This window comes from Peromyscus maniculatus, chromosome 7 (assembly GCF_049852395.1).
Source record: "Peromyscus maniculatus bairdii isolate BWxNUB_F1_BW_parent chromosome 7, HU_Pman_BW_mat_3.1, whole genome shotgun sequence".
Taxonomy (NCBI): Eukaryota; Metazoa; Chordata; class Mammalia; order Rodentia; family Cricetidae; genus Peromyscus; species Peromyscus maniculatus.
The window spans coordinates 56,892,059-56,914,244 of NC_134858.1; the positions used below are offsets into that span (position 1 = coordinate 56,892,059).

At 50.7% G+C, this 22,186-nt stretch overlaps 1 protein-coding gene across 6 annotated transcripts in view; it reads left to right on the forward strand.

The window, feature by feature from the left end:
* Positions 1–21,080, forward strand: part of Gramd2a (GRAM domain containing 2A) — a 35,624-nt gene extending 14,544 nt beyond the window's left edge. Inside the window, exons 1-12 of one of the 6 annotated variants that reach the window (XM_016003790.3) lie at positions 5,721–5,764; positions 10,274–10,366; positions 11,531–11,588; positions 11,906–11,981; positions 12,551–12,654; positions 13,316–13,414; positions 13,675–13,746; positions 14,190–14,252; positions 15,683–15,827; positions 16,068–16,164; positions 18,521–18,625; positions 18,849–21,080. In XM_016003790.3, coding sequence (XP_015859276.1) covers positions 10,284–10,366; positions 11,531–11,588; positions 11,906–11,981; positions 12,551–12,654; positions 13,316–13,414; positions 13,675–13,746; positions 14,190–14,252; positions 15,683–15,827; positions 16,068–16,164; positions 18,521–18,625; positions 18,849–18,852 — 906 coding nt within the window. In that variant the 5' untranslated portion in view covers positions 5,721–5,764; positions 10,274–10,283 and the 3' untranslated portion in view covers positions 18,853–21,080. Of the gene's footprint in view, positions 1–5,720; positions 5,765–9,726; positions 9,917–9,955; positions 10,058–10,273; positions 10,367–11,530; positions 11,589–11,905; positions 11,982–12,550; positions 12,655–13,315; positions 13,415–13,674; positions 13,747–14,189; positions 14,253–15,682; positions 15,828–16,067; positions 16,165–18,520; positions 18,630–18,848 lie in introns of those variants that run through there. The other 5 variants (XM_076576407.1, XM_076576409.1, XM_006971470.4 and 2 more) reach the window with 5 other exon arrangements.
* The last annotated feature ends 1,106 nt before the right edge of the window (positions 21,081–22,186 follow it).

Genomic DNA, 22,186 nt, shown 5'->3' on the forward strand with positions numbered 1-22,186 from the left:
ATCTCAGTGAGTTCGAGGCCAGCCTGTTCTACAAAGCAAGTTCAAGTTCCAGGACAGCCAGGGCTGTTACACAGAGAAATCCTGTCTCCTGTCTCAAAGACAACACACACACACACACACACACACACACACACACACACACACACACACACACACACACACACAGATTGAGGAATGTCTATCTAGGGAACTCCACTCCCCAGAAGAGCCTCTGGGTTATCCTCTCAGCTCCGTTACTTCTCTTTGGTTTCTTTCCAATCCTCTCTCCTGGGGTCTTTGTGGGGAGTTGTGGCCTCACTCTGCATCCAGGGAAAGCTGCAGGAGGCGAGGAATCGCAGGGCCCTGTGCTATACTGAAATGTGCTGTATTGAAAAGAGCACCATTAGCTGGGGCTGGGGCTCACTTGGTAGAGTGCTTGCCTAGCATGCATGAAGCCCTGGGTTCTCTCTCCAGCACCACATCAACTGGGTGTGGCCTGTAATCCCAGTCACTTGAGAGGGGGCAGGCAGGAGGATGGGAGTTCAAATTCAAGGTTGTCCTTGGCTACATAGTAAGTTGAGGCCACTTGAATAAATGATACCAGGAAGGGAGGGAGGGAGGGAGGGAGAAAGAAAGAAAGGGAGGGAGGGAGGGAGGGAGGAAGGAAGGAAGGAAGGAAGGAAGGAAGGAAGGAAGGAAGGAAGGAAGGAAGGAAGGAAGGAACATGGACCACTGTCTAGACTGTAGTATGAAGCCGCTCTCCTATTCTCCAGGCACTCAGGAACGAGGGAGGAGCTTTAGCTTTGGTGCTGGGCCTTGGGACTCTGCCTTCGCTCTTACAGGGCCAGAGCTGGACTGAGGGTCAGGTGGTAGGCAACCTGAGCCGGACCTGCTTACCACCTTTTCCCATAGACCCTCCCAGGGGGGAACATGGCTCGCTGGGCTAAGGAAGCTTGCCATCGTTTGAAGTGTACGTGGTTCAGTCCTTTCCTCTTCCTGGCCCTCAAGACTCATGCAGGTGTGGCTGTGGCCGAGAGTTAGTTGTTAGACACCCCCATGGCAGTCCAGCCCTGGATGGGCAGGTCACAGAACCCAGCTGCTCCCCATTCTCCAGCCATGGAATGGAGGCAGCCCCACTTGCCCCATTGATGTTCTAACCGATTATCTAATCTCTGTGCCTGGTGCATGGTTTGGGGGCAAACCTGGCCTGGAGGTTTCCTGTCTGGCTGCCAGCACCACACACTGAAAGCAGAATTGGAAGTTAGCGGACAGCCAAGGGGAGCAGACCCCCTCTGCTCTCTCCGGCACTGGAGGTCGGGCTGTGCCGCATGCCCGCCCCCCATACTCTGCTGTCTCTTGCTTAGCTCTAGACCTTCCTCCGGGAGCATTTGCACAGCTTGTGCCAGCTCTTCACTCTAACTGCACCCCCATCTTCTGTTTCTCAGCTTGGACTCATTAGAAAGGGAATCTGCTGGGCTAGCTACCGCTCTACTCTTGGGAGGCTCCCGGCCAAGGGCAGATGGCGTAGCTTGGACCTGGAGTATACATGTGGTTCTGGCTGGTCTGGTGTGATCTTTCCACAGTCTCCGGATGAAGAGCCTCTGCCTGCCACATGCCCCTTTCATCTAAGTGCATTGCTAGTCTCGGTGGCCTCCGACTCTTCTCTGGGCAGGGACTGTGACTGATCTGACAAGTGCAGCTTCTTTTTGAGCCATTTTCCTGGGATACTGAGTTGGGGCAATAAGATCAGGATCTAGCAGGTGACCTCCAATTTCCTAGTCCTGCCCCATTGTACCAGTATGAGTTCCAGCTGTGGGATTCTCCTGTCCCTCTTCCTAGTTAGCAAAAGGGCACGGCCATTTTCTCAATACAACATGTCTGCTAGGTGTGGCCTCAAGGCAGCAACTACAGAATTATTTTTTGCTCAAGAAAGAAATTCCCCTTTATCCTCAGCATATTAGTGGCTCACCCCTGCTCCATACATATTGTCCTGTTTGTCCCCAGGGGGGCTCTTGCCAGCCAGTTTCTGGGTTGTGTGGAAGGACTCTGGCTTTGAGGAAACACAGGAAGATTCCCCAGGAAGGACACAGTGTGGTTCGAGCTAGCTTATGCCACATGGGAAAGCCAACCTGTCACTTCCTTGGCAGAGCATAGGAAATGAGATGCATGACCTTAGCAAGCAAGAGGAATCCCTAGTGACATGGGGGTCACCCTGTCTGGCTACAGTGTGCCTAAAACTTGATATGGTCAGGACCTTAGGAGGCTGGCCTTGGGAGAAGGAGGCATGTTCTTCCCTGTGGGCCATAGAGAAATGTGGGCAGGGTTCTTCCAGTGGCTTCTTAACTCTGCCTGCAGGTTTCAATTTACTTTTGAACTTTTAAAAGCCAGACGCTAGCCGGGCGGTGGTGGAATGGAATTATAGCCATGCACAGTGTCACACACCTTTAATCCCAGCACTTGGGAGGCAGAGCCAGGCACATCTTTGTGAATTCGAGACCAACCTGGTCTACAAAGTGAGATCCAGGACAGGCACCAAACTATACAGAGAAACCCTGTCTCGAAAAACCAAAAAAAAAAAAAAAAAAAAAGCCAGACACTGAGCATACACCTGCCTTGTGACCCAGCAATGCCGGTGCTGAGTGTTTACCCACTGGAGTGAATACTTGTGTTCACAAGGCTGCCACTAGAGCTTTCTCATCGCTTTCGTAACAAGCCAAACCTGGAACTGCCCAAGCCTGTCATTAGTAAGAGGAAAGCAATACATTATAGCATAGCCACACAAAGGAATTGCTAGTGAAAATGCAGTTTACAAATATAACACAGCATGCTCTAGGCTTGCAACTCATTTGGAAGAGTGCTTGCTAGCCTAACATGCACAAGGTCTTGTGTTCAATCCCTAAGAGTGCATAAACTGGGCATGATGGCATAGACCTGTAATCCCAGCATGTGGGAGATGGAGGCAGGAGGATCAGCAGTTCAAGGTCATCCTCAGCTATTTAGCCAGTTCCAAGTCAGCCTTGGCTATACAAAACCCTGTTTCAAAAAACCAAGTCCTAAACAGATATGCATACAGCACTGTGGATGTGTCTTTGAGTCTTCCCCATGCACTGTGAGATGGATGATGGGATCACATGCTTACAGAGAGGAAGCAGTCTGCTGTCAGATGTCAGGGTAATGGTTCTCCCTGGGATGGTGGGGGAGGAACTAGAAGGAGCAAGAAGGGTTCTGAGGGTTGGTTTCCGGGTGTGTGTTTCTGAGGTGTGATAAACTGCTTTGCAGTTAATCCCAGTACCCAGGAGGCAGTGAATTCAAGGCCAGCCTGATTTACATAGTGAGTTCCAGGACAGCCAGGGCTACATAAAGAGGTCCTGTCTTAAAAAAAAATATATATATATATATATATGGGAAAAGAAGAGTGTTGGACTGTATACCTCCTTGCATACGGTTCCTTTGCAATGTGTAATTTATTCTCCAGGCTGGGCGGCGGTGGTGTACACCTTTAATCCCAGCACTTGGGAGGCAGAGCCAGGCAGATCTCTGTGAGTTCGAGGACAGGCACCAAAACTACATGGAGAAACCCTGTCTTGGTCTTAGAGAAACCAAAAAAAAAAAAAAAAAAAGAAAAAAAATTATACTTCAATATCAACCTAAAAATAGCCATTTAAGTATAACTCTTAGACTCTGATGTAACTGCTCTTAAACATGGCTTAGGCAGTCCCTCTCCTTTTTTTGCTTTTGTGTGTGCCTGTGCCATGTGTATGACATGTGTGTACACTTTGTGTGAGCGCACACATACGTGGACGTCAGAAGACAGGTTCCGAGTCAGCGCTGTCCTTCCGGCTTGTTTGAGGCAGGCTCTTCTCTTGTGGTTCACTGCTGTCGTAAGCCAGGCTAGCTGGCCCTCCAGTGTCAGGATTCTCCTGTCTCAGCCTCTCAGAGCACTGGAGTTACTGTGAGCTCTGTTTGGGTCCTGAGGACTCGAACTCAGATCCCCATGCTTGCGTGGCAAACACTTGACTCACTGGGCTATCTCCTCACAGGCATTTTTTAAATTATTCTTATTTAAATTTTTTTTTTCCCCTCTGTGTAGCCCTGGCTGTCCTGGAACTCTCTGTGTAGACCAGGCTGGCCTTGAGTTCATTGCTGAGATTAAAGGTGTTTGTCACCACTGCCTGGCCTTCCCAGGCATTTTTATTTTTTTTGAAATATAGCATAGGCTATCCTTAAACTCACTATATATTGTAGGATGGCCTTGAACTCACCACCCTCCTGCCTTAGCCTCTCAAGTACAGGAATTATGAACCTGTACCACCACAGCATTTTGGTTTTTTTCTAATTCTAAAGCCCTGCTGGTGAGTCTAATGTAAATCCAATTAGTAGATAATCATGCTGACAGGAGGGTGTTAGGTGGGAGGTGAGCTGAGACATGAAGGTGAGGTGGGGAGGCCATCAAGGCAGAACCCCGAGCCCAGGATCCTGAGCCTTGGCTTTTGAGGTTCTATCTAGGCCGGAAGTCCTCCCAGCTTCCTGTCCCCTGTCACTGCTTCCATGGCTTTTGGATTTGTCCTGTCAGGAGCCTGCATGGTGATGTGGCCTTTGAGGAGAACAGTATTGTTGGCACCTTTCTCCTTGGAGACCACAGAGGCTTAGTGTCTTGGCTGGCTACAGAGGTGGTACTGGCACTGAGCCTGGCTTTGAGAAGAGTTGGCAGGACCCACAGCGAGCTCTAGTATCTCAGAAGTCCACAAGAAGTCATACTCTGGGTGGGAGAGGAAGGTCCCTTCCTAGGGAGAAGTCATCCAAGGGTCCATCCACTCCACTGGGATCTGTGGGGAAGGCCCCACCGGTGACCACACCAGCCCTGCTGGTTCAGGGGGGCAGGGCCTGGCTGAGATCTCAGCTTCGGCATCATCCACAGGCATGGCTGCTGCCAGAGGCTCGGATGAGACCTGGAGGGAGCTCTGCCCTGACGTTCGGAAGGACCAGGGCAGGAAGGGGCTGGTAAACTTGGGGGATCGTTGCCTGGGCACAGACAGCTCTGAGAAGTGCAGCCTAGTTCATTGGAGGCTGCAGGGTGCGCCTGTGCTTTCAGTCCAGTAGATGTCCCATGCTGCCTTGAGATGGTCCTCCTCTTCCTCCTCCTCCCCTCCTCTTCCAACTTGTCCGTCTCCTTTTTCTCTTCCTCCACCTCCTCTCCTCTTTATGCTCTCTCCTCCTCTCCTTTTTCCTTCTTTTTTAGAGATACTATCTCATGTCCTGGCTGGCCTGGACCTCAGATGTAACCAAGGATGACCCTGAACCCTGATCCTGATGCCTCCACTTCCCAAGTGCTGGGATTGCAGGCATGCGCTCCCTATCTGGCTGTCTAGTTCTCTTCGTGCTTCCTTGTGCCTTCTGTGTCCCTCTTGATCAGTCAAGCAAGGTAGGTTGAGTGACTCCTGGTGCTAGGCCAAGACTGTCTGCCTCCCCCACGGGCCAGGGCTCCTGGAAGGAAGGATCCAGCCATGGGTGACCTTGCCAGCTCCTGTCCACCCCTTGTCTTCCTTGCCCACGAGGCGTCACTCACTTTCTGACTTATTCTTACTGCTTTCCCCTCTTCTCTCCCCCCCCTTTTTTTGGTGTCAAGAAGCATTTATCTTCTCTCTCTCTCTGTCTCTCTCCCTCCCCACTTCCTCCCTTTGGCAAACACTGAGAGCTGATGTGTGCTGGGATGCAGACATACGTGGGCTGGAGCTCAGAGTCCACTGAGGAAGGAAGACATGTAAACAGAACAGCAAAAGAAGGGGTGAGGAGCACAGAGGGAGAGAGGGAGGGAGGGAGCCAGAGAGGGAAATGGGAATGTTCTACACAGGGGAGGCATTTGAACTGACGGTTCAAAGAAGACCCAGACCTCCCCAGGTAGACAAGCCCGGGGAAGGGGTTCCTCGGTGAGGGGCTGCTGTGGTGAAGAAAGTGGGGGCACTCAGCTGAGCTTCACGGGGTACAGTAGCAAGGTGTGAGGGTGGAAAGAGGAGCAGGGCTGGACACGATGGCGGACTTCAATCCCAGAACTGGGGGTGGGGGGTGGGGGCAGAAGCAGGTGGGTCTCTCTTATATCCAGCTTGGTCTCCACAGTGTGTCAGTTGCATACCAGCCAGGGCTCCACAGTGAGACCCTGTCAAGAAACAACTAAACAAAAAAAGAAGCAGGAAGATTAGGCGTGGCAGGCACGGAGTGGGGGTGGGGGTGGGGGGTGGGAGCAGGGACCGGAGACTGCAGGGCATTCCGCAGAGAAAGGCAAGGGCAGAGCTGGGTTGCAGATGACTGTGAATGTAGGAGAGAGAGTGTGTGAGGACATGGCTGGGGCAGGTGTGGCTAGGAGAGGATGCCAGAATCCAAGAAAAAAAGACAGTAGTGGCCCCGGCTTGCGTGATGTAGCTACAGCGGAGAAACAGATATTTCGATGAAGCATGTCAGGCTCTGAGGACTGTATGGGGCGGAGAGAGAATGACTTGAGATTCTGGCCGGGGGTCACTGTGGAGGGTGGAGCCTTTCATGGATACTGGGTGCTTAGAGAGAAGCAGTCTTGGGATGGGGAACAGGTGGTTCTGAGCTCACCCTGATAGACTCCTCCGGATGCCAGAGCTGAATTTGGGGTGGGGGGTGGGCAATGAGTTGGGAGATTTGGGAGTGTCTGTCTGGAGATGGCATCAACTCGTGGGGCCTGTCTGGGAAGTCTGTGGGAGGCAGCTAGACTTGTACCCCTGCTCCCGACTCACCTGCCTCCCTCTCCTCTTATACGCCACCTCTCTGGACATCTCCCTTTGCTGCCGCCCAGCTCACCCTGTCGCCCTAGGCCAAACCCCAGCTCAGCAGCAGCGATAACTTCAGGAAGGTTCCTGGAAGGAAGGGAGGGAGGGAGGGAGGAAGGAAGGAAGGAAGGAAGGAAGGAAGGAAGGAAGGAAGGAAGGAAGGAAGGCAGGAAGGAAGGAAGGAAGGAAGGGAGTGAGCAGGAGTCCTGCCCCTGCCAGGGAGGCTCCGGATCCCTGCTGGAGCCTCCTCTAGGCTTGCCTGCCCTTAGACCCAGCTCAGCTCAGGAGAGGAGCTTACTTGAGGATTCCCATCTTTGGTCCTCCCTTTACTGTGGAAAGATGCTGCTGTTTCCCTGTTCCATCCTTTTCATGGCAGGAGTTACTGTGGTTTATACAGACTTGGGGCCGGAGAGATGGCTCAGGGGTTAAGAGCATGTGTTGCCCTTGCAGAGGACCTGGGTTTGGTCCCCAGCACTCACATCAAACAGCTCACATCCACCTGTAACTCCAGATCCAGGGGATCAACGTCTCAGGCTGCTGAGAGCTCTGCACTAGAGCACAGACCATACAGGCGTACACAGATCCACACAAAATAAAAATACATTTTTAAAATCTAAAAAAATTTTACAGATCTCAGTATCCTAGACCCTGATATTAACTCCATTGTGTGAACACAGGGACGGGTTGAGGCTAAGGGTTGTGGATATGATTTATGACCCTTGGGTTATGAGAGACTGCTCTCAGGAAAAATCGGTGGCAGGGAGATGGATGTCATTTGCCTTCAGAGTCAAGTAGAGGGCTGAGCTCCATGCTCTTAAAGTTCCCCTGTGGCCCCTGTGGTCAAATCCAGGTAGTTATCAGATCCCCCATGGCCTGGCAGGTTCTAATGTGAGGGCTAGCCAATGAAGACCACCCAGCCCAAAGGTCTTCATATGGCTTGGTTGCTAGTATTTCTTTCTTTCTTTTTTTATTTTTCTTTTTTGAGACAGGGTTTCTCTGTGTAACAGCCCTGGCTGTCCTGGAACTTGCTTTGTAGATCAAGCTGGCCTCGAACTCACAGGGATCCACCTGCCTCTGCCTCCCGAGTGCTGGGATTAAAGGTGTGTGCCACCAAGCTTGGCTGCAATCTATTTATATAAAACATGAATTTATGCTTAAAATTAAGAAAATGGGTAAAGGACTTGAGTAGAGTGTTCCTTTTCTCCTCCTTCTCTTTCTCTTCTTTGAAACAGGTTCACATTACGGAGTCCAGGCTGACCTCAAACTCAGGACCTCCTCCATGCTACTCCAAGACAAGCACACTACCAACCAGTCCACATCCTCAGCTCTTTCTAGGGATTTGTTGTTTTGGGGGTGTTTTGAGACAGAGTTTCTCTGGACCCCTGGCTCTCCTGGAACTGCTCTGCAGACTAGGCCGGTCTCAAACTCTTAGAGACCCTCCTGCCTTTGACTCTCTGAGTGCTGGGATTCAAGGCGTGTGCCACCACCGCTCAGCAGCTTTTAGGGAATTTTTAGTGGATGATTTCAGTCATTCATAAATGGTTTATATTTACCATATTCTCTACAGCAAACATAAAAAGTTAAGAGAAAACCCCTCTGTGAAGTGTGAAGTGATAAAACCAAACATATCCAGAAACTAACCTTAGGAGCCAGAGGGTCACATTGATAGAGTAGTCTGGCACTTTCTTCAGTAAATCCAATCATGTGTCATTTAGCCACAAAGAAACCTTCTGAGAAATGTGTCATGAGTTGTGCACACATGGCGGAGTGTGCTTATAGGAACAAGACCGCGCTGACATTGCTGGGCGGTATAGTCTTAGGGAGCCATGTCATAGATGAGTTGCCCATCGTTGGCTCAAACGGCAGGCAGTGTATAACTGTGTATGATGACGTGTGTGTCAAACCCTATGTGAGGTCAAGGAAAGAGGTCACCAGGTCACACGTGACTTGGCTAATGGTATGAGTGAGGCTGCCTGGATCTTCACAATGTGACACTGGACAGGGTTAACTTTTTCTGATCTGTACAATGTTGTGGTTAGAAACTGGATAAACTCCAAGGGTCCTGGAAGAATTTGGGCCAAGTCTGTAATTCTGTCTTAAAGAAGACAAAGTGTATTGGTTTATTTGCATGTGCATGTGAAGGCACACGTGTGTTGCAGTTGTACATGCCCATGCGTGCACACACATGTAGGGGTTGAAGAACAACCTTGGATGGTGTCCCTCTGGAGCTGACCTCCTTGTTTTTTTTGAGACAGTCTCTCATTGGCCTGGAGCTGTCCCAGGAGATCTGGGGGGCTCCCCAGTGAGCCCACTGCCTGTCTCTGCCTCCCCAGTACTGGGATTACACCCTGTGTGCTGTCATGCCTGGTATTTTTGTGTGATTCTGAGGATTGAATTGGGCTCTTTATGTTTGCAAGGAAGTACTTTGCAGACTGAGCTCTCTCCCCAGCCTGAAAAAGAGAATTTTGCCTTGGCCCAGTCACAGAACTGAGAGTAACTGAGCATTTGGGATTCTCTGCCTTATCTTTTTTATTCTCATTATTTACATACAGAGGAACCAGCACCCAGGACCTTGTTACATATTCCAGACTTTGAACTGCCTGTCTTGACCCTGCTTCTTGGCCACCCCTCTTCCTTTGAGAACCCCTGAGCTCACTCAATTGGGGCTGTTCTGACATCTCAGGCTTTACTGATTCCCAGAGAAGCAGGAATTGGGGGTCCTAGTCTGTGGAGGTGGCAGGTGGAGGCGGGACCTTAGAGGCTACTGGGAAGCCCCACCTGCCCAGGGGAAGAACACCTCCTTCCTCCTGGGACATTTTTTAAATAGTTTGGCTGTCAAGGCTGAGGTACTCCCACTGTCTGAAGGTGATTGAGGCCACCACTTCCTAGTCTGGGGCAGTCCCACCCCTCCCAGATACACTCACTTGTAGGCCAACTGGAATCTTCTTTCCACATCTCTAACAACATTTGATAAAGGATCCTGTACACCGTGGCCTTTCCCAGAACCCGATAGTTTACAGTAACTGCAAGGGCACCTTAGAAACTTCTGCTTTCAGCAGGAACATGTCTGTGTCCGTCCTCCAGGGCGGGGCTGGAGGCCCAACTCTTCCTGGACTAGCAAGCAGTTGCCTGGAAGTTAAAACGAGGTGAATAGACTGACTTTTTTTTTTTTCTGGGCCAGGCATTAACCAAGCTTTAGGTTTCCAGGCAAGAAGCTGTGGGAGACACCTACCAGTAGATAAAATACAAATGAAGATGACATATTTTGACTTATCCAATTGGCAGAGGTGACTAGTGCTTGGATATGGGAAAATGAGTTCCCTCTCAGAAGGCTGGTCGCTGGGCTAATGGGTACAGCATTTGAAAGTGGCTTCAAATTATGACATCTTAAACTTTACCTTGTACATCAAGCAAGGGTAGGGGACAGAACAGCTGCCCTGGATGGCTAAGAGGAAAAGATACCCCCAGGCTCCCCTTTCTAACATGGACACATCTCCCTCTAGCAACCAACAAATGCATGGGAAGACAGCGCCTATGAAGAGCTCCGTGCCTTGCGCAGAGAAACCAGAAAAGGTCCAGGAACCCCCAGATGACAGGTAAGGACCCTTTTGGATCACAGATAAATCCAGACTAGGAAGGATGGATGGGAATTATCAGGAGGTGACCCTGCTAGTGAGGGGACCTTAAGGAACTGGAAAGATGCCTCTGTTATAAAACACTTGCCTTTCTAAGCGTGAGGACCCGAGTTCAATCCCCAGTGCCCTTGTGAAAAGAAAAAGGCTGATTGTGGCAGTGTGTGCTTGTAATTCTGGTGCCAGGGAGGTAGAGACAGGAGGATCTACGAGGCTCACTAGACAGCTGCCAGCCTAGCCTAACTGGAGGGCTCTCGACTGATGAGAGACACTGCCTCAGAAGAGGTGGATGGCTTCCCTGAGGATGACTCTCAAGGTTGTCCTCTGGCCTATATGCACATGTGCGAATGCACACATTCACACTTGCACACGTGCAAATATGAGAGGTTGGGGGGGGAGACTTTAAGTCTGAGTCAGGCAAGACACCTTAGCATGCCTTGTAGGTTGGGCATAGCCTGCTGAGGCCTCTTCCTCCTACCCTTCCAGCCTGTCCCAGTACATTGGGACCTCGCAGGGGCCAGGCTTCTCAGGTTACCAGTCTCCTCCCTGCCCACCTGTCCTTGGGCCAACCTGGCCAGAGCAAAGCTTTGTATTTCAGCACGTTCTTTCCTGCTCAGTAGCTTCAGTCAGTTGGTTGAACGTGCTGAGTGCCTCCATGAGGACCTGCAGGCTGCCCAAGGAGGCTGGAGGGGGGAGCAGATCTGTCTGTATCATGGCCCTGGAGCTGTGAGTCTAATGCTTCCGTCTTGTACACCCCTAGACTGTGGTCCCTGGAGCCACACATTGCTTGTGTCTTTGCCTACTCCTTGGCTAGAGGAATCGGAGTGTCTTTGCTGCTCAGGGCTGAGCAGCCCCTCAGCATTGTGGGAGACTGAGGCTCAGGCCAAGCATACCTTTGTGAGTGTGGCACTCAAATTTGCTTGGGAAGGAAGCCTCATGAGTGCCCTTCCCCAGAGATGAGCAGGGCGCTTACAGTTCTTGTCATTTTACCGAGTTTCTCAGAGAAGGGTTTAGTCTCCAATCTCTGCTCCAATCTTCTGGCTCAAAGCCAGGGCAGAGTTGGCACTGAGGATACATGGACAGGACTCAAAGGTTCCTTGTCCCTGGAATGGAATGTCTCCTTTGCAGTCTGCACTGGTCAGAAGGCTCGAAGGGTGAAGAGATAAAGAAGTATGGCCGGGAAGGGGTAAGTGTGTGGGATTGCCCAAATTTTTGGTCCTTTAGCCACCAGGCCTGTTAGCAGGAACCCAGGAGACCTGAGTGAGTTCCCTGACCTTGGTGGGAATGGTGTGTCCCCTCTAGTCACTGGCTCCCTGTAAGAACTCAGCATTACCAGCAGATGAGCTAGGCTTGGGACTCAGCCCTTCACACCCTTGCTGCTTACCAGGGGGTCCCTGTGGCATTATCTCCTGGTGGCTGGAGCAGGGCCCTGTGGTGGTGGTGGTGGATGGATGGATGGATGGATGATGAATGGCCCCTCAGAGCCGGGTCTTATGTTGGCAGGCACTAATGAGCAAATACAACCAGCAGTACCACAAGCTGTTTAAAGACATCCCCTTGGAGGAGATGGTTCTCAAAGGTGAGCTGCTTCCAGGGCACTGCTGGTGGGGACCCAGGCCCTCTACTTGGGATCCTTTATGCTTAATTTGCATGTGGGAACAATTTAGATGCAGTTGGCTCTTTTTTCTTCAAAAGTGTGAGGAGACAGGGTGGTTTGGGATGCGCAGTTGAGTTATACAGGTTTGCCTGAGGGAAGGTGAGATTACCAGCTCTTTCTGTTCTGTTCTCACCAGTGACTCTTGTCCCCCGCCCAGGCCTCTCCCTGAGCATGTAGGGACATTTGCACAAGCTAGATCCTCTTCTCAGGGCAGGGTAAAGCCTCTTCCTGAGCTAACAGAAATCCGGAGCTAGAGACCTGGACGGGAAGTTGCTCGGACCTCGTGAGTCCGAAAGAGGAAACAGGTAGCAGTCTGATGAGGTGGAATGGGATCCTCAGGATTCTCAGAGGACCCTTTGAGTGCCTGTGAGATAGATCAGAGGTGGGGGCAGGAGAGTCTGAGGACAGGGGAAAAGGTAAGAGGCTCCAGGCCCTGGGGCTTCTCTGGGTTAACCTTACTCACGGCTGTCTTTTCTCCTGTGACTGTCCAGTGTGTTCCTGTGCCCTCCAGAGAGACCTCCTTCTCCACGGGCGGCTCTATATCTCTCCCAACTGGCTTTGCTTCCATGCCAGCCTCTTCGGCAAGGATATCAAGGTAGCAATGAGTGTGGTGAGGGTCGCTATGACTCAGTAAGGCCCCTGTCCGGGACCAGGGGAGAGACAGTCTCCTGTCCTGTGGGCATGCCTCAAGCCATGCCTGTCGTGCATGTGCTCAGTACAAGGTGAATGAAGCCTCTCACTGGCTGGATGAGGAGCATCGCGCTATCTCATCCTGTGTTCAGGGAAGTAGTTCTTCTTCTAAAACGCAGGCCCTTTCTTGATCCTACATCTGGCCTGAACAATTGACAGCTAAATTATACTGGCTTCAGGCGTCTCGGAAATTCTTTCAGGGTCAGAGTACGGTGTCACTTTTAGGGAGAGTCACTAGTGTGACTAAGGGCCAGCTCAGGGGTCTCTGAGTCGAGTATAGGATTCAGCAGAACAACCGTCTTTGTTAGTCTTGGATAACAGGGATCGTGTGCAGCAGGGAATCTGAAGCAGCGTGTGTTATCAAGGCTGGGGCGTGGAGGTAGGGATAGTTGGAAGGGGACCCTGAATGAGAGCGTGAAAGATCTAGATGCCCCCTGCTACCACACACACACACATGGCTTCTCCAGGGTGTGCGTTCTTGGCTGAGTGACAGCTATGTCTGTCCTTTGCTCCAGTGCAGCAAACCAAGGGGCTGAGAGAAGCATGCCTCTCTCTTCCTCTCTCAGGTGGCCATTCCTGTGGTATCTGTGCAACTGATCAAAAAACACAAGATGGCGCGGCTCCTTCCCAATGGACTGGCCATCACCACAAACACCAGCCAGAAGGTCTGTGAGTCTCCGGGCCAGCCACTTCTCCTATCCTTCTCCCCGTCATAGCTCCAGAAACTCACGGCCTGAGGCTGGCCTACTCCCAGAGGGTTACTTCTTCCTAACGAGCCAGAAGACCCTTTCCCAGGTGGAGGTCTTGGTGGTTCTCATGGCCCCATCCACCTCTGGGCTTGCCCCCAATCCATGGACATGGCCTGCTGGTACAGCAAGGAGTCCCATCTCACCCTGGTCCTTTCTACTTTCTTTTCATGTCCCAGTATATCTTTGTGTCTCTGCTCTCCCGGGACAGTGTGTATGACATGCTGAGGAGTGTCTGCACTCACTTACAGGTATGGAACCCAGAGGCAAGGGTCTTGGGACAAGGCTGTTAGTGGAGATTAACCTGTCTCTCTAACACAGGGAGGGAATGGGAGCAGAGAGGGGACTTACTGTCCGGGTCAGTGCACCAGAGGCTGTACTTGAACTATGCATCACCGAGCATATCTTTTGGCCGGTCTTTGTGTGTCCTCACATGTACATTTGCCCTCACCTATGCCTTAGTGTACAAGTAGACAGGGGCGTATGGCTGCTTCTCAGTATACCCTCTGGCCAAGGTGAGGAAGGGGAAGTAGGGAGGGGGCGGGGCATAGGAAATGAGCTGTCTGGGATTTGCTCCTCTACATTGCTCCCCAACCATCCACAGTGCACAAACTCTGACCTGGGCTTGGCCTGACGACACAGGTTTGTGAGGGCCTCCTCATGTTTAATCTTGCCTCTTCCCTTTCCTCCCCAGCCTTCCAGCAAGAAGAGTCTGAGTGTAAGGAAATTCCCCCAGGAAGCCAAGTGCGAGTCTCCGGTGAGCGCTGAGGCTGGGGCCTGAGAGGGAGCAGGGCTCTGAAACTTTAGGGCCACCATGTAGAAGTAGGACACAGGTTCTAGAGCCAGTGGCCACACTGTGTTACGGGGCGCCCAGACTGCATGCCATGCAGAGCACATGGGCCCTCAGCAGATCTGCCGACTCTAAACAGAAGTATCCCCCCCAAACACTGGCTGAGGTGAGTCCCAAATGGATGCAAAGCCAGGCATCCATCCTCTTTCTTTTCCCAGAGGAAGGGGGACTGTCAAAGCCACAGACATATCCTTAGACAGGAACTCCAAAGCCAGGGGCTGGGGAGGTGGCTCTGTGGTTAAGAGCACTCTGTGGTTAAGAGTGGTGGCTGCTCTGGCAGAGGACCCGAGTTCAAATCCCAGCACCTATATGGTGGTTCACAACCATCTCTAACTCCAGTCCCAGGAAATCCAATGCCTTCTTCTGGCCTCTCCTAGCTCAATACATGTGGTTACACAGACATATAAGCAGGCAAAACACACACACACACACACACACACACACACACACACACACACACACACAGTACATTGAAAAAAAAAAAAGAAGAACCTCAGACTTACACTTCGCTGAGACTCCAGCAATTTCCTCCGGGAACTGAGGCCCTGTGTAGGGACATGAGCTCTGAGGGCAGAGATGAAATGCCAGTGACCTCACAGAGGTTAGCGCCTCCTCCGTAACTGAGTAACTCTGAAGCATCTTAGCTAATCACACAGCGTACAGAATTCCATGCAAGGGGCAGAAGCCGTTGTCCCCTTTTGTATTGATAGGAACCATACGTCACCTCTGCCGTGGTCAGTGGCTCCTTCAGAGTTAGAATCTGGATTAAAAGAAGCCATCATCTGTACCGTCTGAGGCAGTGTTGAACTCAGATCTGAGCACGGACCCGGGTTGTCTGAGCCACTGGACTTCTTCACTGTGTTCTTCAGAGGGATTGTTTGCGGGGAGGGGGTTCACTTTCTTCAGTGGTTTAGCTACTGGTTAAGTTGCTCATGCTCATACAAGCAAGCAAATTAAACTCAGTGGGTCAAAACCAACCAAGCAGGGGGTGTGAAAGGAGGCGGGGACTAGACGTGAAGACAAAAAGGGTCAGCTGGGGTGAGAGGGAACGGTTATGATGCACTGTATATATGTATGAGATCATTTAAAATGGCATCAGATTCAACGAAACGTCTTTTCAGTAGTAATACTGAATGGTATAATTACAGTTAATAATACATAAAAGATGTTTTCTGACAGAGGGATGATACAGCCAGGGTGTATCCAGGTGAGAAGTGTTGTTGCAGTATTCCACTCCTGAATAGGCATCTGGATTGGTAATTTAAGCTGGAGAAAATCTTGATAACCCTGGAGCTAGCCTTAGGACAGAGGATACTCACCTTCTGTCTTCTCCACAGGAAGTCCTTGTCCCTGAGATGAAGTGGAGAAAAGTGTGCCCAGCCTCCACATCCCTGTCACTCCCAGATGACATCTCTTGTGTCTCTCGGATCCCCACAGACTCCACAGATAGCTGCTTCTCCTCCAGGAAGCCTCCAGGGTCTGGTGAGTTCAGGATCCTGTTTGTGGCAATGACTGGATCTTAACCTTTTCTCTCACTTCTGTGTGAGAGCCCAGTGTGGCTGGCCAGGCTTTTGAGAGCGCTTCCTTTCTTTCTCCAAACCCATATGGAAAATCCAAGAGCCCAAACAGCTTCAGGACATGAAGGGAGGGGGAGCTGCCCCATTCTGGCTGGGGCCCCCAGTCAGTGCTCCCGGAAGATGCCTAGCTGCTCTCCCATTGCAGAGACCGTCTGTGAGGAAGATATGCTGGAGGAAGAACCCACCGTGGACCAGGAACTGAGGCTGTGGGATTCCCGGCTCCTCAAAGTCATCTTTGTGATGTAGGTGTCTATATTGAGGGAGGTCTCTAACCCGGAGTGCTGGTGGTCATGGTGATGAGGTGTTTGAAACAGTCGTTTTAGAGGGTTGACTGGTTATTACCTAGACCCAAGGGGATGTTCCCAGTCAGCTCCAAGCTCTTGGTGGTTCTGAAGACCTCATGGCTTATCCTTTATGTCCCAGTCCCTGTATTTAGACATCCGGCAGTGCAAGGGGCGGGGCAAACTGTTGAGAAAAGGTAAAGTTGCTGCCCAGGCTTGGGGAGCCATCAGATACCTGAGAGAAAGACTAGCCGGAGAAACACACGTTTTCTCCACTGCCTGCCATTAGGACAATTGTCAGGACCCCTGGCTTGTCTGTATCCCTCTCTCTCTCTTTTTTCCTTCTAACATGCGTATATATGTATGCATGTTCAAATGTATGTGAGTGCATGTATATACCCGTGCACATGAAGGCCAAAGGTTAGCATTCTAAGTGTCTTTCCTGACTGCCATCCAACTTACATACCTAGGCAGCATCTCTCATTTGAACCAGCCTGGGGAGAGAGAGGCCAGAGTCATCTCTCAGGTCATTACCGAGGGTCAGAGAGTGGCTGCAGGGATGAGCATCATCAGGTGGCAAAAGCCGAGGAATTCCCAGAGTTCTGGAGAGGGCCTGGGTCTGGGGCACCTCCAGACATTAGCCAAGCCTTAGCTTCCGGTGAGTTTGCGGTGCGTGTAGTCCAGAAGACAACTGGCCAAGGGCCTCTGCTCCGGAGTAACGGGTGGGGGAGGAAAAGGAAGGCAGGTGAGGGGAAAGGCCCAAACTGATTCACTTGGAGACTGAAAACCCACAGGTTTGGAGTTGAGACTGCTGGCTGTTAAGCCTGGACAGTGGCCATGTGCCCTGTGGTCTCAGAAAAGAGACCAGGATGGGTAAGGGGAGATAGGAAAGGTCACCCAGAGAAGGGGGCCTGGGGTGTGGGACCTCAAAACATCTTCCCGGTTTGGGCACCAAATGTTAGATGGGATTGGTGGAGGTAACCCTGGAAGTAAAAGGTAGAAGATGGGGACCTCCCGAAACAGAACTGTCCTTTAATCAGAACAATTCTGATTACAGCGCTGCCGTGTCTCTGTGGAAGTGAGACTGTGCCTACGTGGCATGATGTTCTTGGGGTTTAATAGGACAGAAAAGGGGGGTGTTGGGATGGAAGAGTCCATCTGCAGGTCAGTTCCCCTGAAGTCTGGAAGTGATAGATCCCACAGGTGTTATCAGTCAGCTTTCCTGTCCAGAGCATCTCAACCCACCCAAGGCTTTTAGATAATTAACCTTCGTCATCCACACCCTCTAGGGGAATGGACCTGCTGCCTTCGAGATTGACATCACCTTAATGGCCACTGGAGCGGGTGTAGGAGAAACCAAGGTGGCTAGGAAGAGGGAGAGTGGGACGATAGTTTTGGTTGTCTGGCTTCCTCTGTGGCTCGGCTATAGGGACTAGAATTCCTGCTAATTGTAAGGACTTTTCTGTGATGACAAGTCTCGGGCCATCCCTAACAAGAGTGATGCTGGGACCTGTTTAATGAAGAGGAGCAAAGTGCTCTTTGAACCCCCCAGTTTGGGGAATGGGGTAGTTCTCCTGCTCTTTCTGGTGAACCTCCCTCCACCAATGCGCTTTCACCAGGAGAAAGGCTCAACTCCTAGCCTGGCACTTGATGGAGGTTCCTGTAATCCCATGCTGTAACTTTGGAGGTAAGGGAGGCAGTTCGAGGATTAGAGGTCAGTCTGGACTACTTAGTAAGTTCCACACCAGCCTGGGCTATGTGTTCAGACGGTCTCAAAAACAAAACTAAGCTAAACCAAAAAGGGCATATGGAGGTGTAACTCAACTGTAGAGTACTGGCCTGGCATGCACAAAGCCCTGGGTTTGATCCCCAGCTCTGTATAAACAAGGGATGTCGGCACATGCCTATAGTGCTAGAATGCCAGAGGTGGAAGCAGAAGGCTCAAGATTTCAAGGCCATCCTTGACTACATCTCACTTTTGAGGTCAGCCTGGACTGCATGTATTGTAACCTTGTCTCAACAAATCAAAACCGGGCTGAGAGATGGCTCAGCAGGGAAGCCTGCTTGCCTTTCTTGCACAGAAGTTCTGTTTCCTAGCATCCATGTCAGACAGTTCACAAGCACCTGTAACTCCAGTTCTAGATGATCTGATGCCGTCTTCTGGCCTCTGTGGACACACGGACACACGGACACACATACATACATACATACATACATACATACATACATACATACATAAATACGCACGCGCGTGCACGCATGCCAAAACCAGAAAATCCAGAACCAGACTCAACCCCTCATTGCCCTGTTTCTCCAGGATCTGCTTCTTAGTCGCGTCCTCATCCTATCTGGCATTCCGCATCTCCCGACTGGAACAGCAGTTATGTTCCTTGAACTGGGGTGGTCCACTCCCAGGGGACAGGTGAGGCACTTTCTCTTCCTAATGCCTTTGGGATTGAAGGTAGAAGGTCAGAGCCAGGCTGCTACAACCCTTATTGAGCTTGTTTGAACTGTTTGAACTGGCTTGATGGCCCTAAGCAGGGTTGGGTATGTGTGCAGGGTACCAGATCTCACTCTGGCCCATTCTCGAGGGGAGTAGGGTCTCTGGGCCTTTCCTCTGATCTGAACATCTTTCTTGTGTGCAGGTAACAGTCGCTTGGTCTTCATGCCCACACCTTGTCCAAGGATGCTCTGGTGCTGTCTCTGCCGATGATTCCTGGGGTCTCTGCTGCAGTTGTGCTGAGAATGAATATGAAGGAAAATATTCTAGATCCTTCCTCCAGCCCCCTCCCCCAACACTTCTTCCCTCAATGAGTGATCTGAAGTACCCGTTTACACATTAACAGGCTCCTACAATTTTTGGACTGAAACAAAATGTTAGATCTTTTGTCTTTTAACCAGTTGAGGAGTTTTGTACACTAAGCTCCAGCAACCGCTTAAATGATAGAAAACAGATTAACTTCGTTTTTCTGTAAGCAATGGTTCTGGCACACTGACAAAGCCCTGGGGGCCTCCTCCAGGACAAAGGGCATGCTTTCATACCTGGATTGCTGCTTGCTGTCACGTGACACACTCCAGTGAGTGGGGGGGGGTAGTGGGGGAGTCACAGAGGCACACATCGCCTCCCTCCGTGAGCTCTGCTGCCTCCCCACACTCCATGGTCTCACTTGGGCCTCTCAGAGCCTTTGATCTGGAGCCCTCAGGACTTCTCTGCAGGGAGCCAAGCACCTCAGGGCCTGGGCGAAGGCTGGGATGTAGAGAATAGAGCTCATAGCAGGGGTTTAGCAAGAGACCAAACTGAGTGCTCTGAGCTGAGCTGGGGCCCTGGGGCTGGCCCTGAACTTGGAAAGATGCTTTCTGTAGAGAGGAAGGGAGTGGGGCTGAGATTGGGGGTCCCAGAATCCCTCTTTGGTAGGACAGTCAGAATAGGGACTTTGGTATTTGGTACTAGGTCTATTCCCAGCGGTCACAGACATTTCCAAGGTCCCAAACATAAGCAACAGGAAGGTGGGGATTTGATTTGAGGTCGAGCTGCTGGTGTACCTCCTGCATGGCCAACTGCACTTGTCAGGGTGGCTTGGCTGGACAGTGGGATCTGACAGTGTTGGGCCATTTCTTGGCGGAGCTCCTTCATGTCACCTGCAGTGTATATGCCAGTCTGTAGGATCCAGTAATCATAAATAAGATAGAGGTGTCCGGGTGGGACAGGTTCAGTTCAGAGGCTAGCTAAAGTTACTTCTTTAACTCCCCAAAGTTACTCTGACTCTTTGGGGAGAAGATGGGGAGGTAATGAGCTGGGTGTATACTGATGGTTTCGCCATTAAGAGTCTTCCCCATGTCTGCTTGTCTTCTAAATAGAACTCTGGTTCATCTCCTCAGGACTCTTCATCTGCTAAGACAGTGCCTTTGAAGGTTCTAGAAGGGCCTTAGGGAGGAAGCCAAAGGTATCAAGGAAAGGCACAGTGGTGGATGGGGTGGCGCTAGGAGCAGCCACGTTTCCCTGCCTTCTGATGCTGATAGGAAACCCAGGTGGAAATCATTGCAGAGCTGGGACCATCTCATTCAGGACAAATCCAGGCAGGACTGGAGAAAGGACAATGGGTGACAACTCCCTGAGCTCAGACTAAAGGCCTCTTCATCATCTCCTGTTCTAGTTTCTAGGACTGAACATAGAGCACAGCCTTGTATGTTGTTTGTACCAAATCTTTACATCTCAGGTGAAACGCGGCGTCCACTTGGTTCTCCTCCCAGGACCACACCATTCAATGTCCGTCCGTCCGTCCTTCACTTCCTCTCCTTTGTTCTAAAACTCCCCATCACTCTTCTCCATCGAATTCTCATAGAAACAATCCTCATCGCCCCAGGACTTTCCCTCCTTGGTCCCTGCCAGAAGATAAGAGAACAAATCCATTCTCTGAGCCTGGCTAGGTTGAGCCAGGGTTCACGAGAGGTGCCAAATCACACATGGCTGTGCCAACATGCTGTGGAAAGCCTGGTCTCCAGCCAGACCAAGGCTCAGAGAGGGCAGGAGGCTGTAGGGTAGCTGGCTTTGGAGGTACACTAGGGGCCAGGGCTTTGAGTGATACATATGTGTCCATCCCCCCGGAGGGTCCTCTCTCCGCTTCTCCCCTTTGTCCCCCATCCAGCCCCTCTTGAGGAGCTGTGTGTCTGTTGTGATTGTTCGTAGTCTATGAGTATTTATACATTCCCAACTGCTTTGGCTAATCCTCCTCTGATTCTCTGAGGGTTTGGTACAACAAGGGTAGGTTGTTCCAGCGTGGCATTAGCCTTTGAAATTAAAAAAAAGAAAAATTTGTTAAATCCCAGGTACTGGAAAAAATGTTTTTTAAAAAAATAAAGCCTTGATTTTTCTAGTGTCCTGTGGTGTGAAAGTTCACTTTTCTTGTGTGTGTGTGTGTGTGTGTGTGTGTGTGTGTGTGTGTGTGTTTAAGGCAGAGGACAATTTTGGGTATTGTTCCTCAGGCACCAGCCACCTTGAGACAGGGTCCCTCGGTGGGCTGTAGTTAGATGACGGTAGACTAGACTGGCCTAGATAGCCCCGGGGAGCTCCTGCTCCACCTTCCAATGCTACAGTTACGAGCGTGCTCTACCATACCTGGTTTTTTTATGTGGTGGGATTGACCTCAGGCCGTCACGCTCTTGTGGCAAGCACTTCACTGAACTGTCTCTCCGGTCCCCATTTTTATCTTAAAGTCTTTTTTGAGATTTTATTTGTTTTTATGTGTATGAGTGTTTTACCTGAATGTGTAACTATGAACCGTTTGTGTGCAGTGTCCACAGAGGCCAGAAGAGGGCGTTGGATCACCTGGGACGGGAGTCACAGGCAGTTGTTAGCTGCCATGTGTATGCTGGGAACTGAACCTGGGCTTTTTTGCAACAATGGAGCCATCTCTCCCAATGTATGGAAGTTTCAGCCAGAAAATCCTGTGGTCTTTCCTATAAGTGACAGTCTAGGAAATCTAAATTCTGTTATAACACTTTTTAAAACTTTATTTATATGGGACTAGATGATGGGTTAATAGTTATGAGCACTAGTCTGCTCTTTCAAGGGATCTGGGTTCGAGTCCCAGAACCCACAAGGTGGCTCACAACCATCTGTAACTTCAGTTGCAGGGCATCTAATACCCTCTTCTGATGTCCATAGGCAGGCAAAACACCAACACGTGTAAATTTCTTGTTTGTTTTTCAAGACAGGGTTTTTCTGTGTAGCCTTTTCTGTTCTGGAATTCACACTTTTGACCAGGCTGGCCTTGAACTCACAGAGATCCACTTGTCTCTGCTTCCTGAGTGCTGGGATTAAAGGTGCACACCACCACTGCCTGGCTAAAATGATTTTTTAATTACTTATTTGAGTAGCTAAATCAGTACAGTGCCTGCCATGTAAACATGAGGATCTGATGCTGGAGGTGGTGATCCAGGACGGCCAGGGCTGCACAAAGAGAAACCCTGTCTTGAAAAACAA